Source organism: Juglans microcarpa x Juglans regia, chromosome 5D, assembly GCF_004785595.1.
Source record: "Juglans microcarpa x Juglans regia isolate MS1-56 chromosome 5D, Jm3101_v1.0, whole genome shotgun sequence".
Lineage (NCBI taxonomy): Eukaryota > Viridiplantae > Streptophyta > Magnoliopsida > Fagales > Juglandaceae > Juglans > Juglans microcarpa x Juglans regia.
The window spans coordinates 8,558,073-8,578,427 of NC_054602.1; the positions used below are offsets into that span (position 1 = coordinate 8,558,073).

A 20,355-nucleotide genomic window follows, 5' to 3' on the forward strand; every position below is an offset into this window, starting at 1 on the left:
GTAATGATGCTTAGCTCTTGTGGCTAGAAAATTAAAAAAATTCATGTTTAATAAAAAGAATTCTGGTAAGATGAAAAATGTAAGAATTTCACTAAAAAGAATGAATCTGAAAAGTGGAATAAAGACAAAACCGATTTCAAAGATAAAGTCCAATATCATGAATGCTCTGGCTTTGGCCACATAAGAATGGAATGTCCAAATTTTAAAAGAAATACAAAAGCTTTGAATACTACTCTGAGTGATGATTGATTCTAACTCTGAAAGTTCAGATACATCCTCTGATAATGAAATTGATTTTATTGCTTTCTCTGCCTCTATTACTAATTGTGCTGATACGAGCAAACAATATGCTAACGATAGCATGGTTGTTTGCGATACTGATTCTGATGTTGCCACAGAAGTCGTTGATCATAAATAAAGTGTGCATGAAGCATATGAGGACTTATGTGAAGAGTTTGTGAAAATCCAAAAGGTAAATAAAAAGCTGTATAAAAACCTAACCTCCATAGAGAATGAGAAGAACAATTTAGTGGAGGCACTAAAAGTAACGGAACTAGAAGTGACAAAGCTGCGTGCACAAAAAAGAGGTGCTGAAAAAGAAGTTGGCAGCTTGCCAAAGAAAAGACTCCCACTCAAAAATCAATGAACTATTGAATGTACAAAGAGATAGTTCTGATCGCACATGGTTGTGATATAATACTTCCAAAGATTCACATCATAAAGCATTCGCTGCCTCTACATCCAAATGTATCACCTTTGTAAAAGAAAGTAATATAGAAAAGGTCTCAAAGAAACCCGTGAACAAAGGCAAGTCAATAATGAATTCTCCAGGTAAGTCCAAAGGTATGTTTGTCCCAACTTGTCATTATTGTGGAATAATTAGACACACGAGAGCAAATTGCTTTAGACTTAGAAAAGAGAAAGAGAAAGGAAATAGAAATAAGTTTTCAAGCAAGGATACGGACTTAGAAATTAAAGTGGACAAATTGAGTAATCAAATAACCACTCTAGGAAAGAAACTTGGTGAACTACCAAGTGAGTAGTGAAAGAAAAAGTTGTATGCCTAGCAGCACACACAGCACTCAAAGTCATGGACACTGGCATGTGGTATCTGGACAGTGCTTGTTTTAGACATATGTCAGGAGATAAAAAGTTGTTTAAAAAGATTGAGTCCATCAATGGAAGATCCGTAACTTTCGGAGATGGAAGTACAGCAATAGTGGAATGAAAGAGAAGTGTAGATATTCCTGATCTACCTACTCTTCATAATGTTCTTTTTGTTAATGGCCTCAAGGCCAATCTGTTAAGTATTAGTCAGTTTTGTGATGATCATCTTTTTGTGCAGTTCTCAAAGTATGAATGCAAAGTCTACAATAGTGATGGATCTTAAAGGGCACTAGGACTACTGACAACTACTATGGACTTTCTCCTATGAATACAATACATTGTCACAAAGTAGAGCTGGATGAAACTGAGTTGTGGCACTACCGTCTAGGTCTTAGAGCACTCTCATTGGATTAGCCAAAGTTAAAAGACATTTTTTAGGAATGTAAGAGAAATTTGACTTTTAGCTATTCCATTCACATAAATTTTCACATTGGAAAATCTATTTTTTTCATTATATAATAATAAAATAATATAAGATGAATTTGATTTTAGTTATTCACATTAAATCTCCACATTAGATTATACATTTATTCATTATATAGTAATGAATAACTAATAATTTCAAAAATATTTAATTTTTTTAATTATTAATTAATTTTATTTTATCATATTTTACTATTCTACCTATTATATATTAATTAATAATCACATTCTTATTAAATTAATATATCACTAACTCAAATTAATATATAAATTGTGATCAAATATGTGATGGAAAGAAAGGGAGAGAGAAATAATTAATAAAATATATATTTGATGTATGAACAGTAACCTTCAAATTTGGAAACACTTTTGAAAGTCACTGTAGCCAAATTCTAAATATTTGGAATTTGGCTAATTCAATGTAAGCGTATTTTGCTCTCTAATAGCTAAATACTCATTGGATTTAATTTTTAGTTAACCCAATGAAAGTGCTCACAACTAGAGGGACATGCAAAAAATATCTAAAAAGGAATTTGTACGTGGACTGCCAAAAATTTTGAAAAACAAGAAAATGGTGTGCACAGCACAATAAGATAATTGATATTCTGACTTTAAGACCACTTGAGCTGTTACACATGGATTTGATAAGTCCTACTCAGACTGAGAGTCTCAGTGGAAAGAAGTATATAATGGTCATTGTGGATGACTATTCAAGATATACATGAATCATTCTGTTGAGAGACAAAATAGAAACATTCGACCTTGTAAAAAAACTGTTCAGATGGCTACAAACAGAGAAGAATTCCTCTAACTCTCGTATTCGCAGTGATCATGGTAAATAATTTGAAAATACTAATTTCTTTTCTTTTTATGATGAATAGATGATACATCAAGAGTTCTGAGCCCCAATCACCTCACAACAGAACAGAATTGTGGAGAGAAAAAATAAAGCAATACAAGAAATGACCCGCACCATGCTAAGTAACAAAAAATTGGTGTTATACTTATGGGGAGAAGTTGTCAACACTGCTGGACATATCTTGAACCATGTAGTCTTTCGTCCAGGCACCAAACTCACTCCCTATGAGTTATGGAATGGAAATAAACCCACAATAAAGTACTTTAAAATGTTCGGGAGTACTTGCTACATTTTAAGAGATAGAGAAAATGCCTACAAATTCGATAGCAAGAGTGATAGATGAATATTTCTTGGGTATTCATAAAATAACAAAGCCTACAGAGTATACAATATACAAACTAAAACAGTGATAGAGTCAATTTACGTAGTTGTGGATGACAACTCTAAGGAGATGACCAAGAAGGAACTTGACAACCTTACTGGGAAAGCTGAAGAAGACTTAATCGATCAAGAAGACACAGATCCAGCAGAACCTACTACACCAAGCTCAACTTCACCACATGAAAAAGAACCCTCTACAAGGATCAACCACAATCATCCAAATGAGAACATGCTTAGAGAATTGAATGAAGGTATGAGATTAAGAAAACGTGTTTTAAATCAAGTCTCATATATTTGCTATTTGTCTCAGGTTGAATCTAAAAAGGCGGAAGAAGCCTTACAAGATGAAAGCTGGGTCAATGCCATGCACGAGGAATTGCACCAGTTCACTCGAAATCAAGTATGAAAGCTAGTTCCAAGACCTAAAGATCACAACATCATTGGAACAAAGTGGATATTTAAAAACAAGTTAGACGAACATGGAATAATTGTTAGAAACAAGGCTAGATTGGTAGCACAAGGATACACTCCAGTTGAAGGAATTGATTTTGACAAAACCTTTGCACCAGTAGCTCGTTTGGAATCTGTTCGCATATTACTAGCAATTGCAAGCCATTTAAATTTTAAGTTATATCAAATGAATATTAAAAGTGCTTTTTTAAATGGCAAACTCAATGAAAAAGTATATGTAGAACTTCCTATATGAGATATTTGTTGGTAGTTTGATTAGTTGTTGTACAGGATTAAATTACATTTATCTAATATATGTTTTTGTCATCAATCAGTCAAAGGGGGAGATAGTATATGTAATTTATGTTTGACTAGGATTAGATGAGGCTATATTTAAATTAGAATTATGGATGAATGTAAGTTTAAATAGGACTCTAGGAGTGCATCCGATTAAGGTAAGTGTTTGAATTGTAACTGTTATCAAAACTTGTTTATATTATAAGATAAGAGTCTACAAGAGTCCTATGTATGTGTTGAGTCTAAGAGTTAGTTGAAGAAATAAATATGTAAGCTTTATTGAAGAAACTAAAGCTTATTTGAACTCGATGTAACCTAGAAGAAGTGATCCAGTCTGAGATGTTCGCAAATAGTTAGCAACGTATCTGATTGAGATCCTGGATAAACCTGTCAACAGAGTCATTCTCCAAATCAATGACAACATTGCCTATTTATAGAGGAGTCGGCTGAGGGTTTTAAAAACACTTGAGCAGCACATATGCACAAGAATTGAGAGCTTGAAGATTTGGGTAAACTTCAAGAGATCGCGTAAGAGAAAATTCTTGAGAGAAAGATTTTCTTAAAAGCTCAATCTGTGGGATTGAGTGAGAGCATACTCCAAGGGGGAATTGTAGTGTTCAAGTTCAACCACTGGAGGTTCTAGTAGGAAAGACAAAGATTGGATAGTGTCAAAGGTTTTGACTACCTACTGTGATAGAAGGCAAGCGGGTCGCGTATCTTGGGTAAACGTGTCTAGTTACAAAGATTTTGTAAACATTTTACTTGTAATACTCTCAATCGTTAAAATTGGTTTTTCTGACTTTGGTTGCTCTGTAGGGTTTTACCTTTGAGGAGTTCTTCAAAATGTTTCATTTCGTAATCAAATTATTGTGTGAATGCTCTTAATATTTTATATTAGTTACTAATTCGTGCTAATAACTTTTGTTTACCATTAATGTGCATAATTGGGAGTAATTGGAAAATTTCAAGACACACTCGGAACTTTTGAATTCTCCCAATTATTCCACCATATAGAGCGTCAGGTAGGATGAAACTTGTTACAATTACCCTTGACTTCAATTTCTTTGGAGTTGAACGGAGATGGCAATGGACGTTCCAATACTGGAATTGCCCAACATATGTAGGAAAGTTCACTTGGTGAGCCTGATTATGGGGATCTTTCTCTGATGAACGGCTGATAGAGGGATCTTTAGGAAAAGATATGTCATTCAGAACAGGTGATAGGCAAGCGGGTAAATGGGCCTATGTTCCCGACGTTGAAAGCGAAGCCGCGAAAGGTCTGGGAAAATATCTTCTAACTACGTGCACAGGGCCCTAGCCTTGTTTCTTGGGTCTGGTTCGGCTTAAAACCAAGGTCCAAGTCCGTGCAAAGCCAGCCATCAGTGGCAAACTTGTTTTGCATTGTTGACCGAGAATTATACTATTTGCATTGACCTGATATACTCTAAATAAAATATATCCACTTCTCATTGTCATTTTTTTTTTTTTTTTTTTTTTTTTTAAGAAAAAGGAGGGCACCTCCATTTATTAATAAACGAGTGAGGTGAAGGAGCCACCAATGTCGCATATGGAAGGCAACACCTCCATTTATGGTTGTTTCACCTCCATAAAATATATCCACTTTTCATTGTCGCATATTTCACCTTTCAAAGCTACATAAAAACATAAACAACATATCATGTGAAGCTAATCAATGTATATAATAACCTAAATATCATAAAGCTTAATCTTATTAAACACATTCCACAAGGCAAACAGAATAATATTTATTATATTACCTCTTCCCACTTGCAATCCTTAAGTTCCAAGGTCCAATTTTTTAATATTTTTTAAATCTTAAAAACTAGAAGGACCGTGAATCAAGGGGTGTGAGCGTGTGTGTACTCATTACAGGACTCCATTACCTTACCAGCACATTTTTCATTGACTTTTTTTTACCCTGTGATTTGGTGCTTTCTTAGGCAATTTGTCTTAGTTGTTAAATTGAAAAGCTCTGATTTAGGCGCTACCCACTGATTAAATTAAGTTGTATTTTTTTGACAAACAAAGGGTATGCTCATATGGATTAATTTAAAAAGTAGAAGGATGGTGGTATCCAAGGTTTAGGTTCATATTCCCCTGACACAAACTGCATCAAGAGACAACCATTTGGGTTACCATTGCACGTGAGCTTGTTTTCTATATTGTAACCCACTAAGCATAAAAACATATTAGATGTACGTGTGCTCATATTTTCTTAATGAATAATCTGGGAAATGGGTCATCAGACTCGCAAGTCAAGACATACACCCAATTCCTATCTTTTCATTCCACTAATTACAACCTTTGCTCCTTGATTTTTGCATTAATCAATTGGTAAATGGGCATTTCTCTTAATTAATTGAGACCTTTACTTCACTGAATAAACTTTCAATCTATAACCTTTGTTTTCATTCTTTAATCTTGGGGTCACAAAATTTGAAGTCAAAATCAGGTAAATTTGAAGTCACTGAAATTTTTTTTTTTTTTTAGAAAAAGAAAAAGAGGAAAGAAAGAAGTCAGAGATTGCACAAACTGCCTAGATACCAAAACATATTTACAAGCAGATACAATCACCACATATACTACAATAGAAACTTTTTTTTGGAAGAAACTTACTACAATACAAACTGTGTGACCAGCTCGATTGCGTAGGATATATATATATATATATATATATATATATATATATAAGAACTAATGGGGGCAAGTATGGATGATGAACATTGGAATTCTACCACTACTGTACTGCTACGCATCCCTTCTATTTGTGTCAAATGTTGGAATGTAGGTAAAAGCTCAAAGATATTTTAACCTGTTGAGCATCTATAAAAAAAGAAAAGAAAAAAAATTATTACACGATCACAGCCTCGGATGCTCCTACACGGGGCACCAGCCTCACCTCTTACAATATTAGTAGACAAATTGCCATTGTCACTTAACCGGAATTGTGAGTTGTTGGAACCAGTAGAAAATTAAGTGATTAATTATGTTATTTATGTGGCTGTAAGCAATTATGGCATCATTTCTTAATCTAAGTGCTTTATATTTTATACATATAGCTGATGGTATCCAACTACGACTTCTGATTAATTGCTCGATCATAATTTGATTGGAAAAATCAATTGCAAGTACAAGATTTTTCATGTAAAAAGAAGTTACATTTAGATCATGTTATGAGATGAGATTTTTCTAGGTAAATGGATCGTTGAGATTACTTGTCCTGTTTGGATTGAAAAGTGATCTCAACTCATCTAATCTCATCATTATAATTTTTTCAAATTTTCACACAAAATATAATAAACAATTTAACTTTTTCAAATCTCAAAATAATAATATTAAAAAATATTATTCTAATAATATTTTATTTAACTTATTTAAAACTATCTCATCTCATATCATCTCTCAATCTAAACGGATACTTAGCCTTGTTAAGATTTTGTTCGAACGAGTAGGTATGCCAACATTTGACACCTGAAGAGAGGAAGGTACCATTCAACTAGCTAGGGACATTTATTAACAGTTGATTTAATTGAATTAACAGAAAAAAGGTAGATTTTTATTTTTTTTTATTTTAAGGTTTGTCATCTTTCTCAAAATCTTTTCTTTTTTGAATTATTCAATCTTTTTCTTAATCTTCTGATAAATGTAGAGGTGGTAGAAGTGTATACCCAAATTTGGAAACTTCATCCTAGTTTTGAGTTTGCTATTTGGGTTTGACGAGGGGTATTTGGAGCCCCGAGAATCCAAGGAGGGAGAGAGAGAGAGAGAGAGAGAGAGAGGCGCACGTGGTGATGCATGCCTTAACCCTCGGCGACGCCAAACTGAAACGATAATCAAACCCAAAAGTCTCCTCAACTTCCAATCACGTCCATCTGCCTCACCTGAATGTGATCATTGATTATTCAGAGACGTCTTTTACTTCTTCATGTTCTCTTTTGAACTCTTCCTGTCAATGACCATGTAGCTTCAACATTAGCATAGTTTCACTTGCACTGATCAAACTATACTGTTCTTCAAGCTCTCCTAATTCCTTCTCTGTACCCCTTTCATGCTCTCGTCTGATCACATTCGGATAGTCCTTGATTATCTTCATGCATCTCCACTAAAAAGCTAGAGAACAAATGAAAACCATATTTTTATGACAAAGGTTTTGCATTCAAATGGTACCTTCTTTGACTTTTGCGGTTTTGCTACATGGTTAACGTCCGATCACTGCTCTCATATATATCTTCATTAATTTTGAAGATTTTCATCTGGGAAGCATTTCTACGAGGTTTTCATTCGTGGGTGTATGCAATTTTTGTGATTATTGGTATATTTCAATGGTGGAGCTTCAATCCTGTGCTGGCTTGGTCAATGCTTTTGCATTGTGTGCTATAGAGCAAGAAGTGAAAGGGGAGGGTATCAGTGTTATTGCTGAGATTACTGCCGAGTTACAAAGGGAAAGACGGAAGAATGCTGAGCTTTTGGAGAGAATATCAATTCTTGAAGCTCAAATACAGGAAAGAAAAAAACAATCTCTTCCTACAGATGGACAAGTATGATAGCCTAGTTCACACTTGCGTTTTTGCTTAGTTCATTGGTTTTGTCTTCTATTATCCCACGAATACTTTATTTTCTTCAAATTCTAATTACATAAATAAAAATGAGATAAACCATCGAATGTGCCCTCTTGGTTTATCTTATTTGCTTCTCTTTTGTTTTGTTTTGTTTTATTTTATTCTAACTTTAATTGCTCATTAAAGTCATTTTTTTATCAGAAGAATCTTGCTAGTTTATACTTTATTGTGATGTTTGCATGTCTCTTTTACGAGTAGATAAGAAATCATCTGTTCAATCTAGCTATTCTGTTATGTTCCAAAATTCCTGCGAAGTATGTGTTGATTCGATTGGCCAGAGGAATTTTGCATTTGAAATAAGATGAATGTTAATTCCGTTTTAAAGTAGAAGATACTGAAACTACTATTACAATACAAGGAAAACAGCATGTAAGATGTAATGAAATGCTTTTTATATTGTTTATGACAAACTCACTAATGAAACTTACAGATAGACGAGGGAAGTTGTCACTTACAGACAGATGGTTTAGCAATTGTAAATTACATGGTGATGAGTATAGTTACAAAATCAAATCTCTTAATATCTGATAAGAATAATAACTAAATCAAATTTCTTTATCTTGATCATATTATCAAAGGCCTTTCTTACCTTAAATTTCAGGGCAGTTGTCCCAATGCAATGGAAAGAAGCTTCAAGAAGTTAAAAAGACAGAAAACAGAACGGAGTGCTGGAACTGAGAATGGAAACATTAGCAAAAGTGAAATGGCAACACAGCAGACGCATGACTCGCAGTGTTCACCCCCGGGAGAGGCAAGCCTAGAAGACTGCTTGGTTAGTTGGATGAGAAAGGATGAGAACCATTTTTTTCATTACGAAAAATTTAAAGATGGTGATTCAACAGCAGACTGTGATGATACAGATGATAGTGATGATGAAGATGATGATTATCATGAAGAGGATGATATTAACAGTGGCCATAAAGTTGGGAATATCGATGAGACTTCAATAACTGCTATTGAACGGAAAGAATATCCTCATGAAGGTGGTGATGAGGGATTACTTATACCATGTTTGGAAAGTTCCTCTGGTGTTGAGCTTGAGCCAACATTTTCAATTGTGAGCCAAAAAACGAATGAAAACCAAAATGAAAATGGTATGGCAGCTGATACACAGCCAGGTTATGATAAGAGGGAACTCAAAAGACTTGACAGGAAAGAGACCAAAAATACTGGAGGACATAAAGAACTATCTGAGTTCCTTAGTTTTGATAAAGAGGTTTGTCATAGCCAATCATTACAAAAAAAAAACCTCCAAAGGTGGCTTTCTATCCAAAAGAAGGGAAGAAAATTATTGATTCAAATATCCTGTTGCAGAAAAATGCTCAGTCTCACACCATAAGAAAAATTATAGTTTTTGCATCTCCCGGTACAAGGCATGGATGTGAAGATATGTATGAGTTGGACTTCAATCATTTTAGCATTTTGAGGAAGGGAGAGCCATATGTATCTCCCACGAATCCTGGGGTAAACATTCTGATTTTGCAAACTTTGTTAGTTTCATGAGACAGAATAAATGGTTTTAGTATAATTGCTTAAAGATAGTGAGGATTTTATGGATAGGAGTATTTTTTGGGTTCCTTGTCTTTGCTGCTGTTTCGCCAGGGGCCTTCTTTTTATTTGACGTGAAGTATGCGTTACCTTTTCATCATTTTGTTTGATAGCCAAGAGATTAAGTTTTTCTCAGTGTGAAGATATTTTTGGGTCAATTCTAGTCCTGATATAACTGAAATTCTTGTCCTGATATATCTGAATGTTGCCTCTCCATGCATCCACTATTATCAGTACTGACTTTCTTATATGTAAACAGTCTCAAAGCTCTTCGGCCATATTTTGATGCCATGTTGTCTTATCATCAGTAGCACAGTGCTTCCCTGAACATTTGCTTAACTTATTTTCCCCTTGTTCTGTCTATCAAGTGAATTAGTCAGCTCTTCTGGTTAACTTGTTGATAGAAAGAGGATGGTGTTTTCACCAGGCAATATCTCATCTGAACTCGGGTAATTTTGTGAGGGGTTGCCACATGGTAGAACAAATTGCTTGAAAGCTTGGACAAATTGCCTCGCTTTCTGCTTTACTCAGTGACATCAGATTATTACGGGAAATTGATAGGATTTGGATTGGTGCCATTGTGAATTTAGTTGCGTTGATGGGAGTCTAGTTCTTTTGGTGAATATAAAAGGCCAAATCGAACCGTCTTGGGCTGCCAAAGAAAGAAAAAATAAATATATAAATAAATAACTTAATTTCCAATTTAATAGGAAATACTGGTGATCTCATCATATTGCAATACCAACTTGCCTGCTACAAAGCTGTCTCAAATGCTTGTTTCAACTTTCAGAGGATGCCCATGGTTGGATGGCTTCTAGGAATCTTAAGTTCTTTCCTTAATAATCCTCTTTCAATCAAGGAAACCGCTAACTTATCTTATCATCAGGAGCACGTTTTATATGAGAATCCTGGTATTCGGAGAAAGGTCTTTTATCCCAAGCAACAGAATCCAACATTATGTCCTGTTCAAGTACTTGAGGAGGAGAAGGCTATGCGACCGTCTGATGTTAGTTGCCCATCCTGCCTATTTCTTTGTATCAAGTATGGTGGAAGAACAAGAAATCTTCCCCAAAATGAGTAAGTACTGTTCCAAAACTTCAACAATTGATTTTCCGCTTATGGTTCCTATACTTGATTTGCATAATCACTAATTGATTTATATTTATTTTCAATTTCTTCAAATTGAATGCACAGAAATATCATTTTCCTATTTCCCCTATACCATCTCAATATAAACTATCTACCTAAACAATAGAGATTTTTTCTGTAAAGGGAATTTATTCTTACATACTCAACCTCGGAAGCATTGGCAATCAATGCCATGAAGCCTTTTCTTCTCTGAAAATATCTGAAAGTATCCTCTTGCAGTCTAATCTAAAAGCAGTTTTGAGTTGAATTGTTCCAGATATGTTAGGCAGCGGATAGGAAGAAACAAGTTGAAGTCTTTTGGGCCACTGATGTGTCGAATAGCAATGCTAGTTCATATTCGCACTGGGAGCTGCTTCTTCAAGGCCTTAGGCATCACACTTCTGTTCATGGCTGGTTTTCCCGACGACCTAGTTCAAAGGGAAACAAAATACCAGAACTTGGACTTACTCCAAAAATATTACAGGTATGCATTACTGCATACTCGTAGAAATTATATTTGTGCAATGGAATAGAAGAATAGGCATGATAATTGAACTTTGATGTCTTGGACACGATCAGCCACATAGCATACCTGCATATGTATTACCATCATGTCTGTTCATGATGGATGGCACAAGGCAATGAGGCCATTCTTATTACCAAATGAAATACTATGCGGACTCCTCAGTTATATCTGGTTGAAAGCTGTGGAGATTAATATCCCTATAACTGTTTGTCATGGTCTGCACTAAAAATGCTACTCACTCTTCATGCTCAATCATCTAGAGCTATTTCACTTTCTGCACATATTCATATTGCAGGACAGTTGAAGAAGCTGAAGGGGAGGAATTATTTCTTCAGCATCCAGAGACTTGCGATAATGTAAGATCACAACCCCAGATCATAAATCCTGTTAGTATTCCTGAGTTGTCGGTCAGTTGTTTTAAAAGTTACTATCTGTGTGCATAAAGCTCAAAGATCAATGTGAATAGCACAACTGAAGAGGATACATATTGGTCGTCAATATATACAGGGCTAAGGGAAGCTGGTGTCAGACACCTTCTAAACCATTATTAGATATAATTCTACTGTGAGTCACTTGGAGTGCCAAAGAGATTGCAGAGGATTGATTATTGTCGTTCTGTCCATATTTGTTTTAGCTTTGATTGTTGGGAGGAAAATTTGTTCAGAAAGACTAGTCTACTAGTGCTTGTACATGTTTAGCTACATTTTTTATGGTAAAGATGGCTAATGCAAAACCAACCACCCTGTGCAGTTCTCGTATCTTCAAAATGAAATGGTTGAATTTTGAAGATAGTTCCTCAGTTTGACATTGTTTTTCTTTCATCAGGGTAGTCCTGGTTCTCAGCAGTTAACTGGGAAGACGATTTCAACTAAATCAAGAAGGAAACAAACCATCTCAAATAGTAAGCCTAATAATCTGAAAAGATCCTCCGTTCAGAAGTCAAAACCTTCAAGCTCTGCAGCTCCTACTCAATTTGGGTTAATGGGCTACACCTCTATTCACACTCAAGCAATGGCAGCATTACAGGCCATCCCATCTCAGACTTCAGTAGATGCCCCTCAAATTTCAAATCCGATGATTCCCAGTACTGCTACTAATGTCTCCTACCGCAATCAAACCCCATACCATGTGTTCCCACATCAACCAGCGAATTCTTTTCTACCTATGATATACTGGCCTCCCCCAAACTCTTTTCTTCCTGGACCTTATTCATCTACATATGGTTTCCACTCTTTTCCATCTACTGCAAATTACATCTCTATCCATCAACAACCTTATTACAGCAATCCCTCCAGCACTCCTTTCATACCCAAAACGGTAGGAGGCACACAGGAGATCAATAACGTGGCATTAGAGGAAGCTGGTACTGACTCTGACAGCAGTTCAAGCAGTACTGAAACAAAAGAATAGTAGTGAACCGTCTATGGGACATGAGTTCCATGTAAATGTCCATCACTGGGGAATATTTTTGGAAGATGTGGTGAAATGCATTTTTGGGGCTCTTCTTTGCAGCGGGTATGTAACTAACAAGTCTTTATTCGATGTAAGTTTGCATTTGTCGGTTTAAAGTGAATTTATTCGAGGGTTGTAGCAGATTAGTTATTGCATATGCAAAATTTTGTATGAAACTTCTGCTCTTTTCTTAGAAAAATGAGATGGCGTTTCTTTTCTAAAATTTTATGGGTGGGTGAGTGGCTTAAAGAAATATTCGATCGGTAGTGTTTCTTTATTTCTCAAACCAGTAATAAATCCATACTACTGTTGAAAGAGGCAGCAAACCACCTCGAGAAGTCATTGATTTGCTCTCGTGGTTACCATATGAGCTTCATGGTTTACAATCTTACCATTGAATCACAGTAGCAATAATAAGCATGAGTCTTGCCTTGGCTATTGCGTTACTACAATCTCAAAATTTACTTTAAGAATCAATCCCTAAAGATTTGCTGGTGGTAGTTGTATAAAAGTAGTTCAAACTTGAACATGCATACCAGAATTACCACACTGAAACCCAATCCCACTTAGTATCTCCTGCTTGGCATTCTCAAGATTCAATTTGGTTCTATGCCAGCCAGAGGGCTCAAGCTCACTGGGCTTGAGCTTCTCATAACCGTCCTTTAAAATGGGTTTATGTAGTTCTTATCCACCGAGGCAATAGAAAGCAATTCTAAATGAGTAACGACTAATTAATTTGACCTGTTCATTGAGTTCTTATGGCCATGTTTTATGTTAGCACAAGCTTTTTAATCCCAGGTTACTGACAAATGGATAATTCTTTTCCGCTGGTGAGGGATACCCACACCCCTGTTCCACGCTTCTCTTTGTGGAGAGACCACAATATTGATGATTATCAAACCCTACCGACCACAGAATAATAGATTGTTGGATGGATAGGTTACTGCTTGTCTTGGTCAAGTGCGAACAGGTTGCAGTTGGATGCAGACATGTGTCTACCATGCCTACTCTAGGGATACGTGTCCTTAATCGCACAAAAACAAAGTTACAAGCGGGATGGATGACGAGTATTGCATGATTTGATTATATAGAGTAAACGAGATACAGTCTAAAGTGTATACGCCTAGACAGTTTCTGAACATTTATTTTTTCGTTCTAGCATCCCTATCCAATTTACTTTAATTATTTCTTTTTTCTTCAGTCTCACTATGCTGATACTGCTGACTCTTGTGGACCCTATATGTGCATTTGTTACCATCTTTGGCGCTTCGGAATGGCCTTTTTCATTGCATTCCTTTCCATACATGCTGCCATCATCATGACATTGCGAGAGATCATTTGGCATGAATCATCATTATATAACTAGCATCATCGCAATCCATGCCTCATGCATACACCATCACCACCCATCATACATATACATACATATATGACATATCATATATCCAACATCCACCATGCATGCCCATCACAACATCATAAGAAGAAAGAAGAAACCTACAAAAAGCAGTGTTACGGTAGTTTTAACACCAAGGCACAATTAAGAAACAAAAGCATCGAGAAAGCCCCAATGCCCCATATTATTCTGCAATTCCCATTCTTCCCCTCGGACCGCAAGGAAAGAAGATCTTAAGTAACAGTAGAGCTTTTAATGAAGCCTGTTGGCAACATTGCACTGCGTCCTGATCTCACCCTTTGTACCAGTAAGAGGGTTGTTCTCAGAGAGAAGGGTGATGGCTTTAGCAAACTGCTTGAAGAAGTAGTCCTGGATCTTTGCCATTTTCTTCACGTAAGGTTTTGTCCTCTTGTCGGTGGCAAGTTGGTGGTCCACTATCAACAAACCTTTGTTATCCAATATGTTCCTGTAATAATTGTTGTCTAGCTTCATTGGAGTACCACGGTCATTTCTCACATACTGAACAGCCTTGGGGTCTGGGATAGGGTCAGGGCACTTGTACAGCATGTGCTCAACATGGTTAGGGTTGAGCACAGGGTCAACTTCTGGGTATAAACGGTGCACTAGCTTCACACAGTGGGTTCGACCAACACTGTGAGCTCCTGTTGGATACAAGAAGATAAACAATTGAAGTCTTTTGGATACGGATCTATATTCATCTGGCATGAATAAAAACATATATTTTCTTATCTATATATGTCACATGTGTATCCTGTGTATATGGACAATACAATGTATATGGGCGTGATGGATGACGGGGCCCTATACATACCTAGCAAAGCAACCACTCCCGGGGTGTCAATACCCATGTCAGCAAACCTTTCAAGGACAACAGAGATGCTCTCATTGTGGTCTGGGAGGTACTGCTCTACCACTTCTGCCCTGCTCTTCCTACCATCTCTTCTTCCAGTCCTGAGAGGGATGTAAGGGCCTCCCAGCTGTACCAAAGTTTCATGCAGTTTAACATTCACATGCTAGAATAGTACTTGTTTGATGGTGCAAAAGAAGGAAATCTGGAATAACCACCGTGATTCTTTAGCTATAAAATGAAAAAAAGTACAACAAAACTAGAAAATCAGCGAGAAACTTTAGAATTGCATGCAGTGCAGTTCTGTGGATCGGAAACTATTTTTCTTTAGTGGTTCTGTGGATCAGAACCTTTTTAAAACGGAGAGCATCTGTAATACAGACGATGTTCTATTTAGCCTTGGTGAAAGGAAGTTCGATTTGTGCACTGTTGGTGTGGATGCAATGATCCAGTATATATGTGAAATGAACAGTTGTAAAGAACATACATTCATCTCTGGACTCATCGGAAAGAAGAGAGTGAGTGGAACAAAGTGGATATGGAAAACCAGATGACTGAAGGTGAAATTGACAAGGAAAGGGAGAACTGAGTGGCCAAGGAACTTACAGCAACAATGCCATCTCTGGCAGACAACACAAGGATGTCTGAACAGGAAACCACTCCGGGGCACTCCCTCTCCACGGCTTCTTTGATGGTGTCGAGGTACCTGAAGTTCCTCAGCCCAAAGCTCCTGTCTATTTCCTTCTCAGACAAGGTCCTTCTTGTTGAGTCCAGCAGTAGTGAAGCATCACATGACTAGTTTACAAACCATAGAAATGCTTTCATATAGAACAAGTAAATCTTTGATCCACACAAATGACAAAAAGAAGAAAAAAGACCGTAAATAGGTTACCTGAACAGCACAGTCATGAAAGATGTTCCTCAGCGGCAGTGTTCTTGTGGCGCTTGTAGAGGAGCTTGACTTGTTCTTGGATAACGTCTTCAGCCTGAGGACATGAATCCTTGTAAAAGTTCATTACAAGACCTGGGTCCTCCTCATTCTTTGCAAAAGCAGGCCTAAGGGACACAGCTGAGAAGAACAACAAAGCAAAGAAGAAGGAAGCTTTGGAACCCATCTCTCAATTTTCACTGACAGACTCTGCTTTGGTTCTAACAGGTACTTTTGAAATAAGGCCTTGGATGGATAGATTTTTTTGCCATAAAAAGTAAGGCATTAGAGACACTTCACGACACTACCTTTTTTAATACTCGTAGGGCCTGCAGCATTTACTGCTCAACAGATTTTTGACCTTTATTTAAAAAAAAAAAAAAAAAACAGATTTTTTGACCTTATCTTTTGTTGAAGTTGGACAAACTTGTCCCTTGGCTCGAGCTATGCAGAAGATACTGCAAGCAAATATGATTCGTGAAATTATAATTTTGTGCTGTAATTGAGTGGGGTTAAAAATCTAACATATTCAATCAGGGCCGGTTGCCTAGTTGATCCTACGGTCCTTCCTGCTGGATCCACACCTCTAAGGATTGTTTGTTTTCATAATTTCTTTTAAATTATTTTATTTTATTATTATAATTTTCTCAAATTTATATATAAAATAAAATATTCAATTTAATTTTTTTCAAATTTTAAAATAAAAATATTATTTAAAAATTATATTATAATAATATTTTATTCAATTTTTAATTTTAATCTTTACAAAAATAAACGAGTTTTAACTCTTCTAAAAGGAGTTCACTTGAGAAGCAAACTCCTAGAGAAACTTCGAAGAGAAGATCATCCTATCTTTGCTTCAGGAAAACGACTGTGACGGTAGCCATCAACTTTGTTTTTAACTAATCATTTTATTAATTTTATGAATAATTTTATATTCAATAGTAAAGTACGTAAATGTCGTATAATTATTTTAAAAAAAATTAAATTTATTAATAAAAAATTAATTTTTTTATATAAATCTTATATTTTATCATTTTTTAAAAAATTAATTTTTTTATATAAATCTTATATTTTATCATTTTTTAAAAAATAATTATACAATATTACATAATTTATAGTTTTTAAATATATTTTTTATAACTTTTATGTAGGTAAAAGTATCTGTGCTCGCCGACAATTCAACGTAGAATAAAATTATCAATGTGAGACGCAATGATGCAGGGAACACTGCCATCGCTTTCATATCATTAAAAACCATTCCTGCCCACAAACCAGGTTCATATAACCAAATGTAAATTATAGTCCTTTCAACAAAAAAAAAAAAATGTAAATTATAGTCTCATAGATCTGATTCTATTCTAAATTAAATAGAGAAATGCTTTGGGACCTAAAAAGTCTCCCGAATTACATTTTTTTTTTGTACTTAGTGATTAAAAAAGTATTTTTAATGATATTGTGAATTTTTTTTATTTTTTTAAAAATGCTTATGATGATTAAAAAAATACATGTAAAAGAAAAGAAAAATAAAAAAGTGAAATGTACTTTTCAGAACACATATTCGGAATATATTTTCGATAAGTGTAGTTCTGCTCAATTAAATAAGTCAGAGATGGAGAAACGTACATGAAAGAGCCAAATGCAGCCAAATGTAGTGTTCGAGGTTTGCTTGCCATTGCTGCTGCTAAATGATGGTATTTACATCAGTTAGATATAAATAATGTTTTTCTTCATGAAGATTTAGATGAATAAGTATACATGACACTTCCTCAAAGTTATGAAGTGAGGGGGAGACACAAGTATGTAAGTTGACTAAGTCCTTATATGGACTCAAACAGGCTTCTCGCCAATGATTTCACAAGCTATCAAACTGTCTTTTAAGTCATGGTTTTTCACAATCTAAGTGTGACTACTCTCTGTTTACTAAAGTCACTACAAATACATTTCTTGTTTTGCTTGTCTATGTGGATGATGTGATAATAGCAAGCAATGATATTCAAGTTGTGCAAGACATCAAGAATGTTCTTCATGTTGAGTTCAAGATTAAAGATCTTGGAGAATTAAAATACTTCCTAGGATTGGAAGTGATTCGAACATCTAAAGGCATTTATGTTTGCCAAAGACATTATGCTCTTGAAGTGTTAACAGATTCAAGTTTTATTAGCTGTAAACCAACTAAAATACCCATGGATCCTAACTTGCGCCTCACCAATATAGATAATGGTTTATTAGAAGATCCCATTGTCTATCGAAGGTTAATAGGAAGGCTGCCTTTCCTGATTATTACAAGGCCAGACTTGGTATTTTTTGTTTATATTCCAGCTCAGTTTTCGGATAAACCAGCACAACTTCATCTGAATGCTACATATTAGGTGTTGAGATACTTAAAAGGAACTCCAAGGCAAGGTATATTCTTGCATGCACCTTCATCCTTACAATTGATGGCATTCACGGATTTAGACTGGGCAACATGTCCTAAAACAAGGGAGTCAATTACAAGGCTTTGTGTTTTCTTGGGTGACTCTCTTATTTCTTGGAAATCCAAGAAATAAAACACTGTATCAAGATCATCAGCAGAAACTGAATACAGGACTCTCGGTTCCATAGCATGTGAATTGACTTGGTTAATTGTCTTGCTTAAAGACTTTGGTATTAATCACAACTCACCAGCATTGCTTTGCTGTGATAGCAAAGTTGCTCTACATATAGCAGCCAATCTAATGTTTCACAAGAGAACGAAACACATTGAGATTGATTGTCATTCGGTTAGAAAAAAAAATCCAAGCTGGAATATTGCATACTCTTCATGTGAATTCAAAGCATCAATTAGCAGACTTCTTTACAAAAGCTTTGGTCTCACCTCAGTTTACATTTTTTTTTTCTAAGATGGGAGTGATAAATATACATACTCCATCTTAAGAGGGAGTGTTGAGATATGCACATATGAATTAGCAAATTAGTGAGGAACTCATTTATTAGGTAACACATGTAATTAGTTTTGTATATATAGGACAAAAGTTAGTCTTGTAATTTCCTAATTCATTTTTAATCGAAGCTCAGAGAACTTTCATCTTTTGCTTTCTTTAGGTTTTCTACTTGATAGTTTGGAACTATCATCTTTCTACAGTTTCTTATAAATAAAGTTTTGTCATGTCAATGGTATTGAAAGCGTGCTTTACACATTGACTTACAAATATAATTTTTCATTCTAAATATATCACCTCCTCAACACGAAGCTAAAATCACAGATTATGATGTTTTAGATTTTTTTTTCTCTTTAAATAAAAGTTTATCCAATGAATAGGATGTTATAGAGTTTATCCCTAAATGGAAAACCATCTAATACTTTGCTTGAACTGTAAGGATATTGTTCTCTCGCTTTTTCTCTTTTTGGAAGGGGTTAGCCTTGGGTGGAGGTTGAGGGTTGAGGATTGAGGAGGACGGGAGAAGGTACATAAAATTATCATAAAATTAATAGATCACAAATAAGTACGGTAGATCTTTCACATTGTTTGACACATAAAAAAAATATAATGATCTCCAAATGTATCGATTGTAATCTTAACTAGTCTTTCTAAGTTTAGAAAAAATAAATAAATAAATAAATAAAAAGAAAAAGAAAAAGGTCCTTCTAAGATTTTAGCTTAAGCATGGCTTTCTTTGATCTATTCAGTGATATTTTTGAAATTTTATTCATACATGCAGGAATCCCTCCAAAGTAAGGCTTCATTTGGATACACAGTTAAGATAATATGAGATATTTTAAATAGTAGTAAAATTTTTTAGTTAAGATAAGATGAAATAGTTTGTAAAAAAAAAATGTATTTAGATAGTGAGATGAGATTGAATAGTTTTAAATTTTTGATATTTGAATAATGTGTGGGTCCCCTTGTTTTATAGAGTATCCGAATTATGTACTGTTTACACTAGTTTTCACTATTTATATACTGTTCACACACTGTTACATTAGTTTTGGCACTGTTCACGCACTATTCATTTCAGTATTTACTGTTTATTTATTGTTTATTTAAGTAGATGTTTTCAAAAGTTAAGAGATGAAATATTGTGTTTGGATATCCAAACTTACTGTATGGTACCACTCTAGATGAGATGTTTTCATCTATATTGACTAATCAAACTGGGCCTAAATATAGTTTGCTGACAATGATATATAATTGTTCCCGCATGGTCTTAGGTTGATTCTAGACATTTTAGGCATGGATAATTATTAATACAATTCTTAGGGTCGGTTTGGAAATACAAATGTTTTCAGATATTTTCTTCTATTTTCA

The 20,355-nt window shown here is 35.1% G+C and overlaps 4 protein-coding genes across 4 annotated transcripts in view; 3 read left to right on the forward strand and 1 right to left on the reverse strand.

The window, feature by feature from the left end:
* The window catches only part of LOC121264198 (cysteine-rich receptor-like protein kinase 26), a 28,959-nt gene extending 23,944 nt beyond the window's left edge, over positions 1–5,015 (forward strand). The window contains exons 8-9 of the transcript XR_005940474.1: positions 4,553–4,595; positions 4,639–5,015. The gene's annotated coding sequence lies outside the window, so the exon portion shown is untranslated. The remainder of the gene's footprint in view (positions 1–4,552; positions 4,596–4,638) is intronic.
* A 2,367-nt stretch (positions 5,016–7,382) lies between these two features.
* On the forward strand, positions 7,383–9,567 carry LOC121264200 (probable serine/threonine-protein kinase fhkB). Its single transcript, XM_041167280.1, has 2 exons — positions 7,383–8,136; positions 8,819–9,567. The coding sequence occupies exons 1-2, from the start codon at positions 7,921–7,923 to the stop codon at positions 9,554–9,556; spliced, it is 954 nt and encodes a 317-aa protein (XP_041023214.1). The 5' UTR covers positions 7,383–7,920; the 3' UTR covers positions 9,557–9,567.
* Positions 9,568–10,404: 837 nt separating this feature from the next.
* LOC121264201 lies at positions 10,405–13,025 on the forward strand. Its single transcript, XM_041167281.1, has 4 exons — positions 10,405–10,842; positions 11,171–11,377; positions 11,715–11,775; positions 12,245–13,025. Exons 1-4 carry the CDS (start codon positions 10,559–10,561, stop codon positions 12,827–12,829), a joined length of 1,137 nt encoding a protein of 378 aa, XP_041023215.1. The 5' UTR covers positions 10,405–10,558; the 3' UTR covers positions 12,830–13,025.
* Positions 13,026–14,210: 1,185 nt separating this feature from the next.
* Positions 14,211–16,361, reverse strand: LOC121264202 (peroxidase 42-like). Its single transcript, XM_041167282.1, is given in 5 exon segments — positions 14,211–14,929; positions 15,100–15,265; positions 15,742–15,930; positions 16,028–16,061; positions 16,063–16,361. Coding segments are annotated over 5 exon segments (987 nt in total). The 5' UTR covers positions 16,251–16,361; the 3' UTR covers positions 14,211–14,519.
* Positions 16,362–20,355: the final 3,994 nt, after the last annotated feature.

What these genes read in the sequence shown, in the direction of transcription:
- LOC121264200 (XM_041167280.1), top strand. Translation starts at nt 7,921, where the DNA reads ATGGTGGAGCTTCAATCCTGTGCTGGCTTGGTCAATGCTTTTGCATTG. An exon ending in CTCTTCCTACAGATGGACAA is followed by an intron (nt 8,137 to 8,818) that starts GTATGATAGCCT and finishes CTTAAATTTCAG; the next exon opens with GGCAGTTGTCCCAATGCAAT.
- LOC121264201 (XM_041167281.1), top strand. Translation starts at nt 10,559, where the DNA reads ATGCCCATGGTTGGATGGCTTCTAGGAATCTTAAGTTCTTTCCTTAAT. An exon ending in TTACTCCAAAAATATTACAG is followed by an intron (nt 11,378 to 11,714) that starts GTATGCATTACT and finishes TTCATATTGCAG; the next exon opens with GACAGTTGAAGAAGCTGAAG. An exon ending in ATCCAGAGACTTGCGATAAT is followed by an intron (nt 11,776 to 12,244) that starts GTAAGATCACAA and finishes TTCTTTCATCAG; the next exon opens with GGTAGTCCTGGTTCTCAGCA.